The sequence below is a fragment of the Oncorhynchus nerka genome, linkage group LG11 (assembly GCF_034236695.1).
Source record: "Oncorhynchus nerka isolate Pitt River linkage group LG11, Oner_Uvic_2.0, whole genome shotgun sequence".
In the NCBI taxonomy this organism is placed as follows: domain Eukaryota; kingdom Metazoa; phylum Chordata; class Actinopteri; order Salmoniformes; family Salmonidae; genus Oncorhynchus; species Oncorhynchus nerka.
In genome coordinates, this window is record NC_088406.1 from 54883350 (window position 1) to 54896947 (window position 13598).

General features: G+C 40.7%; 1 protein-coding gene across 2 annotated transcripts; it reads right to left on the reverse strand.

Annotated features, from left to right (window-relative positions):
• Positions 1-351: 351 nt before the first annotated feature.
• On the reverse strand, positions 352-11109 carry rpl35a (ribosomal protein L35a). Of its 2 annotated transcripts, none has more exons than XM_029673287.2 (5): positions 11056-11109; positions 10551-10590; positions 4442-4594; positions 3332-3476; positions 352-419 (listed from the first exon to the last, which is right to left on the reverse strand). In XM_029673287.2, exons 2-5 carry the CDS (start codon positions 10559-10561, stop codon positions 396-398), a joined length of 333 nt encoding a protein of 110 aa, XP_029529147.1. In that variant the 5' UTR covers positions 10562-10590; positions 11056-11109; the 3' UTR covers positions 352-395. The 2 variants fall into 2 exon arrangements, with proteins under 2 accessions (XP_029529147.1, XP_029529148.1); XM_029673288.1 differs by lacking the exon at positions 11056-11109 and adding an exon at positions 10985-11008.
• Positions 11110-13598: the final 2489 nt, after the last annotated feature.

Below are 13598 nucleotides of genomic sequence, written 5' to 3' on the forward strand. Positions count from 1 at the left end.
ATTGAGACCCTGTTACCCAATTGTGCATATGAAAAATGTATTAGCAAGGCAAAATTATTTCCCGATTAAAACAAAAAAAGACATTGACCTATACCTTTGTCCAATCTTAATTTTCTTGAGTTTTAATCCTCAAAATCCAGCACTATTCAGGAAGCACAACAGTAACTTGTTTATGTGTAAAAACACTTGACTGGTCAAGAAAGAATGAAGGTTAACTAAACAATAAATATTGTAAAGCCCTGAAAATAACATTATTCGAAAATGTGTTCACCCCTCCCCCATGCCATGCTACCGTAGAGGCCAGTGATGGATTCCCACCCTCCCAACTGCCAAGAGAACACAGAACACCAATTGTGGACCTGACTTGTTTATTGTATGTACACAAAAACAGCACATTACACACGAGATGGGTACAGCATCTGAAAGAAAAGCAGAGAGAGCAGTGAGTAGAGTTCATAGGCACCAAATCAATACAAACCACAGCAATACAGTGAGTGGGAAATAGGCTCTTCCAGATGTTTTTCCAAGCACTTGCCCAATATGTAGTGGTCATGTAGGAAAGGTGGAGAGGGTAAGTATTAAAATGGGGCCTACATCATTCTTATCACTAAAAACAATCCATTAAGTAGCATTTAAATAAACCTAATGAAAAGGTTAGTGATTTCTTTGCTTGAACTTTTGTAAGGAAAACAGATCCTTTATTTTTCAGCAGTGGGTTTCCCACAGCGTTTGTAGCATCAGTAGTACGTTGTTTCTCCCCACAACAATAATAAGTAGTGCCCCACGGTGTAACGCTGCCAATGAAACATTTCAAGGAAACCGACGTGCCTTTCAGGGAAATCCTACCCTTTCTCAACATAAAATGTATGATCTACAGCACCACCCCAACATCTGAAAACTTTATTTTTATCTCAGCATCTCCCAGCTGGCCTCATACACAACCAGCACAACCAGTCACTGGACATGTCCGAATACCCATACAAGCGTACAATATACTTCAACTGCATACTCGTTTTGGCGTTTGATGTAGTAGAATTAACTAGTCTTTACCAACTCCCATGCCTTGACAACAGCCGATAAGCAGCGCATATGGGGCAGCAGATAGCCTAGTGGTTAGAGCATTGGACTAGTAACCGAATGTTTGCAAGATCAAATCCTCGAGCTGACAAGGTAAAAATCTGCCTAGTTAAATAAAGGTAAAATAAATAAAAAAATATATACTCACACAATTTAGTACCCTACAGGGCTTGACAATTAACTTTTGCCACTTATCCAGAGGACAGAACTTTTTTTAAAACTTGTCCACTAACCCTAACCCACAAAAAATGGTCCGCAATACAATTTTTACATCATTGTATGATGCAGGGAACCACTTTCCTACTATTTAACATAGGAAATCAGACAAAAATGAAGGCTACACTCTGCTTATTGGATTTGCATATTCAAGCCTGTCTCAAAATACAACAACTGCCCCTTTAAAACCCCTATAGAGTCGATTGATGGACCAGTGCGTCAATCAAAAAAACACTAACAAATCCGTCAGTTTAAGTTAGAGATATGTTTCTTTGAACGGGCTGTCTCAATTCGCATCTGCCAATGGCAGCCTTCCACATCTGCAGAGGAAGGCAGCCGAGCAAAAACAGTGTTTGTCAGACTGAGGAGTCCTAAAAAATAAGCATTTTCACGAAAACATATACTGTATGAACAGTTTGGCCTACAAAACTATTATGACTACTAATATGGAAAATGGGAGACTCACAAACACAATGGTGTCCTCAGTTTTGCTCTATGACCCCCCACAAGTGTCACGGGACTCATTTTAAGGTTACAGTTAAAAGAATAATAAATGGAAGTATTGAGGTAGTTTTGTGCCTAACCAAAAAAGGGTTGTTAAATAGTGTAAAGAAATTACATTTAAAAAATCCTGAGCTTTCTTATATCTCCTAGGTATAGGACAGAAACAAACTTGTTCCTAAGGATATTTTTTGACTGTCTTTTACCATTTATGAATGTTTATTCAATGCATTTCTATAGACTACAGTAGTAAAAGCCAAATTCAATATTTTATCAAATCCTTTTGGGCTACCTAAAGGGGTGCTAAAATTGAAAATCAAATAGCTAAACGATCCACAGTATGACCATCTTAAAACAATTCCGTAAAATAATTCCCTCCAAGCTCAAAATTAGCGGCGTTCCGTCATCCCTGGGACAAAAAAACAACAACAACATTTGAAATAAATAGACTGGAACGACAGATACAAAATTCATAGAACTATGTAAAATGTTAAAAGCAATGAGGCTTTTATTGATCAAGTTTAAATTTCTTCATATTATAAGCCTAACAATGCACACATTGGCTGTGCGAGAATGTTCCAAAATGCCATTATCAGGAAACACTGTCCTTCAGTCTCTGGTGATGAGCATTTGATCTAAATGAACCATGCCTCGAGTATGTCGAATGAATCAAGCTTTTCGACATTAATGATAATTAACCCTCCTTACATTTTTCAAACATGACTGGCGTTTAGCCTTCAATCTATATTCTTTCAACATGTCGAGCCCTGCGCTGGTATGGGTATTCGGACATGGCCACTGTCTGCAGCCCAGAACCGGACTGCAGCGAGACTGGGCAGGTTAATAAGCTGCAGGAAACAGTGGGATTCTATCTTTCATAGTCAAAAAGATAGAAAACAAGTTACACAATGACATTATCGAGAGATACTGAAGACATCTAGAGTGCATCATGTGATTTTAAACAACTATGGGCAGGTAAAGTGTAGTAAAGTGATTTGCCTGCTCAAAGGTGGTTAAAAAACAAACGTGCCAAACCAACCAAATTTGGGAAATGAAGCACGTTGCCATTCTACAAGTTATTTGTAATGGATGTTGCATACAAAGTCACATACTTTTCATCCAAAGTTTAAACCAATGAACAGAAGGCCTTTTCCCCTGACAAAATATTTTTTAAGAGGGGATCTGGAATTTCATGGTAGTTCCTTGAACTAACAAAAGTTAAAGTATATCTAAATTCATTCCTAAAGTACCTCTGATATTAGACATTGTTGTTCAAGCCCTACAAAAAGCACACCTGAATTAAGTAATCAAAAGTCTACGGATTAGCTGTGTAGTTTCAAAATCGGGTAGGGTTGGATAAAATATTCTACACTGTTGGCTCGCAGCACTTCCTTTGAGCTGTATTAGTTTTTGCTCGAACCCAGCACAGCGCAAAAAAAGGGCTGTGCAGGGCTAGAACAAAACTGGACTGTCTGCTGGGTCTGGAAGAAACCTTGCGCTTAATCATCAGCGGAGAGCAGAAGAAGGTACCACTCACCACTCTGACTCTGTGTCCCATGGCCTTTGCTGGGAGGTTACTGCTGAACTTGGCCCGCACCATTCCACTGTTGCCATGAGCACGCATGACTTTGCCCCAGATTACCCGCGTCTTGTTGGGCTTGCCACCAGGAGTCACTGTGTTCCTGATGAGATTGAAGGAGACAGTGAGCAGAATCAGTCTTGTGTCATGGAACTAAATTAAAACAAGAACAAATGAACTAAAAATACGCTTGTTAGAGGGTATGTGATGTGCATCCTGAGTGGACGCATGTCAAAGAGTGAGCGAGATATGTTGAAACCTCCTTTGGCTAGTCTTAAGTGCCACTTTGCAGGGTGGGACCATGCTCCCAGAACTTCCATGACATGTACGCTGAATGCAAAGTGACAGTGTGAAATATGTATTTGTCCTACAAATCTTTAGTCTCTGAACAGTTGTGTTTTGTATCTTATCTCTTTAAATCGGTCTCTAATACTTGTTATATTCACTGAGTTGTCAAAGTAGGCTACTATTTCAACATTGTGTCACGCCTAGTCTATACTAAATATATTTGAGGTTATCTACATTTTGAAATAGTCTCTGAATAGTTGTTTGCATTTTTTTACAGAAGTAAGAATAGCAGTCAATCAAATATCCTACTTTGTGTGGGTTTTGAAATAGTTTCTGAATATTGTCCTCTGGTCACATTATAATTATTATTTACATTTAAAAATATTACAAGTATAAAATATTTGGTACATTTTAAGTGAGCAATTTAGTGACATTTACTCAAATTGTTATTAAAGAACAGGTTGTGCCCTTTAAAACTAAGTTAACTTGTAATTGTAATTTGAGAAAATGAGCTTTATCTTATTCTCAGTAATCTACAGCAGCATTCTATAATTCTATGGGGTCCTGTTATTTTTGGGAAACTGTGTACATAGCGATTTAAATGTTATGTAAATGCCAGTTGAAAGTACCAGCAGCCCCAAGTCAAAGCAGGTCCACTGAGGCCATGTGACGCACTGGAGGCAGGCCATGGAGGTGGAAACGCAAAAGCCCGTCTTTTTGTTAAAAAACTACCGTGTCCTTAGTTGAAATTCACAATGAAACAGAAGATGTAAAACTTACTTCTTAGCCTTGTAGACGTAAGCACAGCGCTTGCCTAGGTAGAAGTCAACCTCCTCCCGTGTGTACACTCCCTCCACCTTCAGCAGGGCGGTGTGCTCCCGCTGGTTCCTTAGGCCGCGCTTGTACCCGGCAAAGATGGCCTTGCTCCACAGTCTGAAATATTAAAAGAATACATAAACCAGAGCACTCAACCGGTGTATTATCAGTCCATAGTAATCCAGTCAGTCAACCATATACCCTAAACACTCAGCAGAATCAAACAACTCACAATTAAACAAACTACATTTAAAATTCAGTATAAACTAGCTTGAAACATTTACCGTACTAAGCTAAGTACTGACTCGCAAATATGTCTAGTAGCAACAAAAAAATATTGGTCGACAGTCGTTGTCCTGTGCTCTTGACCAATCGATTGGTCTAAATGTTTCAACATATATACACAGACACTGTTTCAATAAAATAAAAACAAAGCATCAGACAAGCTTAGCGTAAGCACACTGATTAATGATCATGGACACAAATTACTTAAAAGCCCAATGGTCACACTTAAAAAAGAAAGAAAAGGTGAGTGCCTGTGTGACTGGCGCAGGTTGTCTCGTTCTCCTCCCTACTGCAGCTAAAAGGCACCACAGCAAGTGTATATTGCGCTGGCTATGCTTTAGCTAAAACAATTTAAGCCATTTAGTTTGTTTCTTTGGTTATCGAAATCCTTAAATTGGTTTACAAAAAATATTATTTATTGCCTCAATCCTTGCTCTCTTTACGTGACCAATAGGGCTTGACCTACAGTGCATTTGGAAAGTATTCAGATCCCTTGCCCTTTTCCACTTTGTTACATTACAGCCTTATTCTAAAACGGATTAAATACATTTTTCCCATCTCTCAATCTACACACAATTCCCCATAATGACAAAGCAAAAACAGGTTTTAGAAATGTGAAATATAACATTTACATAAGTATTCCGACCCTTTTACTCAGTACTTTGGTAAAGCACCTTGGGCAGCGATTACAGCCTTGAGTCTTCTTGGGTATGACGCGACAAGCTTGGCACAACTGTATTTGGGGAGTTCCTCCCATTCTTCTCTGCAGATCCTCTCACGCTGTCAGGTTGGATGGGGAGTGTCGTTGCACAGCTATTTTCAGGTCTCTCCAGAGATGTTCGATCAGGTTCATGTTCTGTCCGGGCTCTAGCTTTGCCACTCAAGGACATTCAGAGACTTGGCCTGAAGCCACTCCAGTGTTGTCTTGGCTGTGTTCTTAAGGGCATTGTCCTGTTGGAAGATGAACCTTAGGACCCCTGACTGGGGCTGAGCAGGTTTTCATCAAGGATCTCTGTACTTTGCTCTGTTCATCTTTCTCTCGATCCCGACTAGTCTCCCAGTCCCTGAAAAACATCCCCCACAGCTGCTGCCACCACCATGCTTTACCGTAAGGATGGTGCCGCCAGAAGTAACTTTTGGCATTCAGGCCAAGGAGTTCAATATTGGGTTCATCAGACCAGAGAATCTTGTTTCTCATGATCTGAGAGTCCTTTAGGTGCCGTTTGGCAAACGTAAAGCGGGCAGTCATGTGCCTTTTACTGATGAGTGGCTTCCTTCTGGCCACTCTACCATAAAGGCCTAATTGGTGGAGAGCTGCAACAATGGTTGTCCTTCTGGAAGGTTCTCCCATCTCCACAGACGAACTCTGGAGCTCAGTCAGAGTGCCCATCGGGTTCTTGGTCACCTCCGTGACCAAGGCCCTTCTCCCCTGATTGCTCAGTTTAGCTGGGCGGCCAGCTCTAGGAAGAGTCTTGGTGGTTCTAAACTTCTTCCAATTAAGAATAATGGAGGCCATTGTGTTCTTGGGGACCTTATATGTTGCAAATATTTTTTGGTACTCTTCCCCAGATCTGTGCCTCGACACAATCATGTCTCGGAACTCCATGGACAATTGCTTCGACTTAATGGCTGTTTTTTGCTGTGAGCTCAATATCGAGTCTCAGGTTTGAATACTTGTGTAAGCAAGGCATATTTTTTTATTAATAAATTTGCAAACATTTCTAAAAACCTGTTTTCACTTTGTCATTATGGGATATCACTAAATTAGTTATAACACAGTAATGTCGACAGCAAAATGGATGCGGAGGACGAGAAACAAACAAGCTAATGTTTACTGGTTGCTCAGGTGGTAAAAGGGGAAGTCAGATCTGTGTTAGACATTTGGCGCGGCAGGGTAGCCTAGTGGTTAGAGCGTTGGACTAGTAACCGGAAGGTTGCAAGTTCAAACCACTGAGCTGACAAAGTACAAATCTGTCGTTCTGCCCCTGAACAGGCAGTTAACCCACTGTTCCTAGGCCGTCATTGAAAATAAGAATTTGTTCTTAACTGACTTGCCTAGTTAAATAAAGGTTTTTAAAAAAACGTTTGACTTAGTTGTGGAAATTTATATAAAAAAATAAATAAAAAAAAATTTAAAAAAAGAAGAAGGTTAAACTAGTCAAGTCGGTTAAGAACAAATTCTTATTTACAATGACGGCCTACAGGGGTGGGCAGAACGGCAGTTTTACCTTTCGGTTACTGACCCAATGCTCTAACCACTAGGATACCAGTCTGTTGTAATGTGGGCAACAAGAAATTTTGCAAAGCCTTTATTACAACATAGCAAAGATTAAACAGCCAAATCTGTGAAATTACTTTATCCTAGGCTTTCTGCCACGGAACCAGTAGGCTACTAAACACTCAAACAGGCAACAGAAGCAAGATCCATCTTATTTCTGTAGATAGTTTGGACACCTACTCATGCAAAGGTTATTTCCACAATTTTTTTTACATGGTAGAATAATAGTGAACACATCAACACTATAATAACACGTATAGAAGAATCATGTAGTAACCAAAAAAAGTGTTAAATCAAAATATATTATATATTTGAGATTCTTCAAAATAACCTCTCTTTGGCATGATGACAGCTCTGCACACTCTTGGCATTCTCTCAACCAGCTTCATGAGGTTGAGCTTCACCTGGAATGCATTTCAATTAACAGGTCTGCCGAGTTAAAAGTTAATTTGTGGAATTTCTTTCCTTCTTAATGCATTTGATCCAATCAGTTGTGTTGTGACAAGGTAGGGGTGGTATACAGAAGATGACCCTATCTGGTGAAAGACCAAGTCCATATTATGGTAAGCATAGCTCAAATAAGCAAAGACAAACGACAGTCCATCATTACTTTAAGACATGAAGGTCAGTCAATCCGGAAAATGTCAAGAACTCTGAACGTTTCTTCAAGTGCAGTCGCATAAACCATCAAGCGCTAAGATGAAACTGGCTCTCATGAGGACCGCCACAGGAAATGAAGACCCAGCGTTACCTCTACTGCAGAGGTTAAGTTCATTAGTTACCAGCCTCAGAAATTGCAGCCCAAACAAATGCTTCAGAGTTCAAGTAACAGACACATCTCAACATCAACTGTTCAGACGAGACTGTGAATCAGGCCTTCATGGTCGAATTGCTGCAAAGAAACCACTACTAAAGGACACCAATAAGAAGAAGAGACTTGCTTGGGCCAAGAAACATGAGCAATGGACATTTACTCCCGAGGTAGACCCTCTCTTATTTAACTAGGCAAGTCCGTTAAGAACAAATTCTTATTTACAATGACTGTCTACCACTATTATATGATGCTGCTGGCCCGCTATGTACATGACGAAGAACAATCTGGCCTTATGTGGCCATGTACTCTTATGGAAGAACTTCCCTAGCCAGTTTTCTACATCTGCATTGCTTGCTGTTAGGGGTTTTAGGCAGGGTTTCTGTATAGCACTTTGTGACATCTGCTGATGTAAAGAGGACTTTATAAATACATGTGATTGATTAGACTGGTGGAAATCTGTCCTTTTGTCTATTGAGTCCAATTTTGAGATTTTTGGTTCCAACCGGCGTGTCTTTTGAGACAGTAGGTGAACGGATTCTCTCCACATGAGTGGTTCCCACGGTGAAGCATGGAGGTGTTATGACAGTATAGGGGTAATTTGCTGGTGAAACTGTCATGGAATTATTTAGAATTCGAGGTATAATTAACCAGCATGGCTACCACATCATTCTGTAGCGATACGCCATCCCACCTGGCTTACGCTGAGTGGCACTATCATTTGTTTTTCAACAGGACAATGACCCAAGACACACCTCCAGGCTGTTTAAGGAATATTTGACCAAGGGGTGATGAGTGCTGCTTCAGATGATCTAGCCGCCACAATCACCCGACCTCAGCCCAACTGAGATGGTTTGGGATGAGTTGGACTGCAGAGGTTAGGAAAAGCAACCAACAAGTGCTCAACATATGTGGGAACTCCTTCAAGACTGTTGGAATTGCATTCCAGGTGAAGCTGGTAGAGAGAATGCCAAGAGTGTGGAAAGCTGTCAAAGGCAAAGGGTGGCTACTTTAAAGAATCTCAAATATATTTAGATTTGTTTAAGGGATGCACGATATATCGGTAAACATATCAGAATCGGACGATATTAGCTAAAAATGCCAACATCGGTCCGATGTCCAGTTTAACGCTGATGGGCAAAACCAATGTCAAAGCTGATGTGCATACCTATATAACGTAGGCCCATGACCTAATAACGCCACGACAAATATAGCGCGACACGCGCAACACCGCATTCCTAACCTAGCCAAAAATGTCTGCTGTGTGGATCGAGCAGTCAACAAGTGCAGCAGTCATTTGAAAAATTAAGAACATTTCAGCGAGACAACGCAAAGGCGAAATCCTTTAACGCCAAGATAATGGAAATCATTGCCTTTGACAATCAACCGTTCTCTGCCTAGGATGAGGTTGGCTTTCGCCGAATGGTCGAGCACTGGTAAACACTAGCAAGTAGGCGCTATTTTTCAGATGTTGCCCTACCGGCGTTACACAGTACTGTTGAAACGCACATCCATGAGCTACTTGGTTTGGGCATCACTGCTATTAGCTTCACAACTGACATTTGGACCAGCCTTGTTGAAATCTGACATGTTGGCTGGATTCACAACAGGTGTAGCTTTAATTTACTATCTTGCATGTGTGATTTAATGAAAGATAGATTTTTATAGTCATTTATTTGAATTTGGCACTCTGAATTTTCCCTGGCTTTTGGCCAGGTGGGACGCTCCACATATCCCAGAGAGGTTAACTGACTTGCCTAGTTAAATAAATAAGCATTAGGCTATTAATTATAGACATAAATAAATTGGGGTTTCCACTGTCCTCAATTGTCTTAGACAATTACATGTTGATCACACTGCTTGCGGCACGTGTGCAAGTGTTGCAAAAATAAATTAACATAAACATATTTTTTCAATCATTGCACCCACACAGCTTGCGAGCGTCTGCCCTACCAGGCGCAAAAATAGAGGTTGCTTCTATTTGTGGCGCAGAACGCGCTTGCAAGTCCTGCCTCTCATCTCCTCATTGGCTTTTAGAAGCGTTTGCGCACATGCCATCTCCTCATTGGTTATACCCACGTGGGTGACTGAAAGATGAACGGAGGTCAGTGGTGGTAATACACCGTATGAAAGTTAGTTGCCAATTGCCATATAATGTCCAAAAGAAAAGGCCTAGAAGGAGATTTGACTAGAAACAATTCGGTTGACTGTTTAATGTGTGGATTAATAGTCAGTGTATAGGATTTTGTGCATTTCATTTTAAAATAACGTTTATATCCCAAGACAAATTAGCTTACGTAAATTTAATGGTTTTCGACCTGTCCCCAAATTAATATAATTGGTTGAGATTGTTTTGATATTTCAACCTGCATGTTGTGATCGCGTTTGGTGTGGGGGGACAAAATCAAATTTGGCACAAGCGTCCGGTTTGGGTAAGCTTATTTGTTAGAAAATAATATTTAGTGTTACACCATTATTTTTTACATAATCTATACTATTCAGTACCACATATCTTGGTGATGGCCTGTGCCACCCACAATGCATTAGTCCACTGAGACAGGCGAGAATCAGACAGGGGTCTTGCTCACTCAAATATGCTCGACTAAAGAAATCTCGGTCGACCAACAGCCTATCAACCAAATAGGGTCAGCCCTAAACAACGCAGTATCATTAGTGGTAGGCTAACATTGGCTACTCACCTTCCTGGCATCTTGAGTCTATTCCCAGGCACGGCAAAACCTAATGAGAAAAAATGTAATGTAGTATGGTCTCGACGTGAACGTGATAACTTAGAACACTACATAGCTTACGTTAGCTAGCTACAAAAACGTTAGACTAGGACATTGACGAGATCTCATTGGGTCCTAATGGCTGTCGCTAACTAGCCACAGTGGTAGTGTTTGTCCGTTAAATCACCAACACACAAAATAAGGGAATACTTTTGTATCCTAATTAACATTGAAATACTTAGGCTAACTAGAGATGCATTTCGTTAACCTCATCCCTGCAGTCCGGCGCTTGCCCATTAGTTTCGTAAAACTATCTAAGTTATATCTTAGTCATCACACCCTCTCGGACTCAAAAACCAGACTACATGACAAGCGTAAGTATATTTATCGTTAAAATGACGTACATTTATGCCAGAAGTAGACTTAATAACGTTGACATTTCGATTTTAGAAAATTGACTTTTTATATTTCTCACCTGCACTGTAAGAAAAATGGAGGAAAAGGAAGTCGGAACGGAATGCTGGGAAATGTACGTAGTCGGTGACGACAGAGGCGCATGATTGTGATGGGTATTCCGGCTCTTTTCAGTGAGCCGGCTTGTTCGGCTCAGCTCACCAAAATGAGCCGTCTCTCTTGGCTCTCAAACGGCTCTTTAAAAAAAACAATGTTTTGTATTTTTTAAGTCAAACAGTTTGGGATAGTTTGACTATGATTGGTGTTAAACAATTCTAATTAAATTATTCAATTAAAACACTACCTTAACCACAATGTATTTAAAATGCATTGGTTTGTTATGAAAAAGAATGCTATTAAACATTTGCATTTAAAGTATAACTTTTTCATGTATATAAACAAAGTGCGTATAAATCTAACCATTCTAAATGAATACAACATAGAATATTGCACCATATCAAAGAAAAATACATAACAATTTGCAAAATTGCAGCATCCCACAAATTTAAAGAAATGTAAAAAAAGAAGGATGCTATTACACATGTGCATTGAAGGTAATACTTTTTTTATATATAAACAAAGTGCATATAAATGTAACAATTCAATATGAGTGGGTCTAGGGTTTCTGGGATAATGGTGTTGATGTGAGCCATGACCAGCCTTTCAAAGCACTTCATGGCTACAGATGTGAGTGCTATGGGTCGGTGGTCCTTTAGGCAGGTTACCTTAGTGTTTTTGGGCACAGGGACTATGGTTGTTTGCTTGAAACATATTGGTAATACAGACTCAGTCAGGGACATGTTGAAAATGCCAGTGAAGACACTTGCCAGTTGGTCAGCACATGCTCCGAGTACACGTCCTGGTAATCCGTTTGGCCCTGCGGCCTTGTGAATGTTGCGTCGGAGCCGGTGTAGTACGATTCAATCTTAGTCCTGAATTGATGCTTTGCCTGTTTGATGGTTCGTCTGAGGGCATAGCGGGACTTCTTATAAGCGTCCGGGTTAGAGTCCCAATCCTTGAAAGCGGCAGCCCTTTAGGTCAGTGCGGATGTTTCCTGTAATCCATGGCTTCTGGTTGGGGTACGAGTGTACGGTCACCCAGTGACTGATGTGGTGTACTCCTCAATGCCATCAGAAGAATCCCGGAACATATTCCAGTCTGTGCTAGCAAAACAATCCTGTAGCTTAGCATCTGCGTCATCTTAACACTTCCTTATTGGCCGAGTCACTGGTGCTTCCTGCTTTAGTTTTTGCTTGTACGCAGGAATCCGGAGGATAGAATTATGGTCAGATTTGCCAAATGGAGGGTGAGGAAGATCTTGTACGAATCTCTGTGTGTGGAGTATAGGTGGTCCAGAGCTATTTTCCCTCTGGTTGCACATGCTGGTATAAATGAGGTAAAACGGATTTAAGTTTCTCTGCATTAAAGTCCCCGGCCACTAGGAGTGCCGCCTCTGGGTGAAAGGAAAGGGGGATACCAAGTCAATTATACAACTGAATGCCTTCAACTGAAATGTGTAACCCAGCCCCTCTGAATCACAGAGATGCGGGGGGTTGCCTTAATCAACATCCACGTCTTCGGAGCCCGGGGAACAGTGGGTTAACTGCCTTATTCGTGGGCAGAATGAGTTTTACATTGTCAGCTCGGGGATTTGATCCAGCTACCTTTCGGTTACTGGCACAACGCAGAGGCCATATCACTGTAAATGCTGCACAGCCAATGCAGACATCAGATTAACCATGAAGAGCCATTAAGTCTTCTGTCTGGTGGTACATGTTCGTCACTGTCACCGACCGGTAGGAAACATTTTGTAGAAAATTGTTCCATATGCTAGCTAGTTTGCAACATTGCTGAACATTGAAGATAAAATGGGGGGGAAATTGAATGATGCTCTATACACAAATTATACAGCAGGTGGGTCTAATCCTGAATGCTGATTGGTTAAAAGCACATTCCAGGTATCTATTCCACAAATGAACTCTGATGTTAAAATGCATATTTACTCTGTTCTATCTGACTGTGCAATCCACTGTCTCATCAGCCCAGCCAGGCACTTTATATTTACTATAAAACGCATTTAGACATTCTCACGTTTATTTTAGACTAACATTTAGTTTAACAGTGAAGATTTGTATAAACCTTGCTGTATGTCTCTCGACATTTGCAACATGGTTTCAATATTCAAATTTGATCTCCTTCTGTCCCATAGTAATGAACGTGTCGGGACGAGACAGACAGGCGGGCTGCGTTTCTCAGCTGGTCGAAATCATGAATCAGCTGGCATCATTTTTATGGATATATACAAAGAAATGTAAATTGAATAAAGGTCAAATGAAACAAAGTACAGCTAGTTTGCAGTCTTTCCAGCTTCAATTTGAAAAGATTGTGGTCGATGTGGGGCGGCAGGTAGCCAAGTGGTTAGAGCATTGGGCCAATAACGGAAAGAATGCTGGCTCGAATCCCTGAGCTGACAAGGTAAAAATCTGTCGTTCTGCCAACGAACAAGGCAGTTCCCCAGTAGTCCACCAGCATGAATTAGAATTAGTTCTTAACTGACTTACCTAG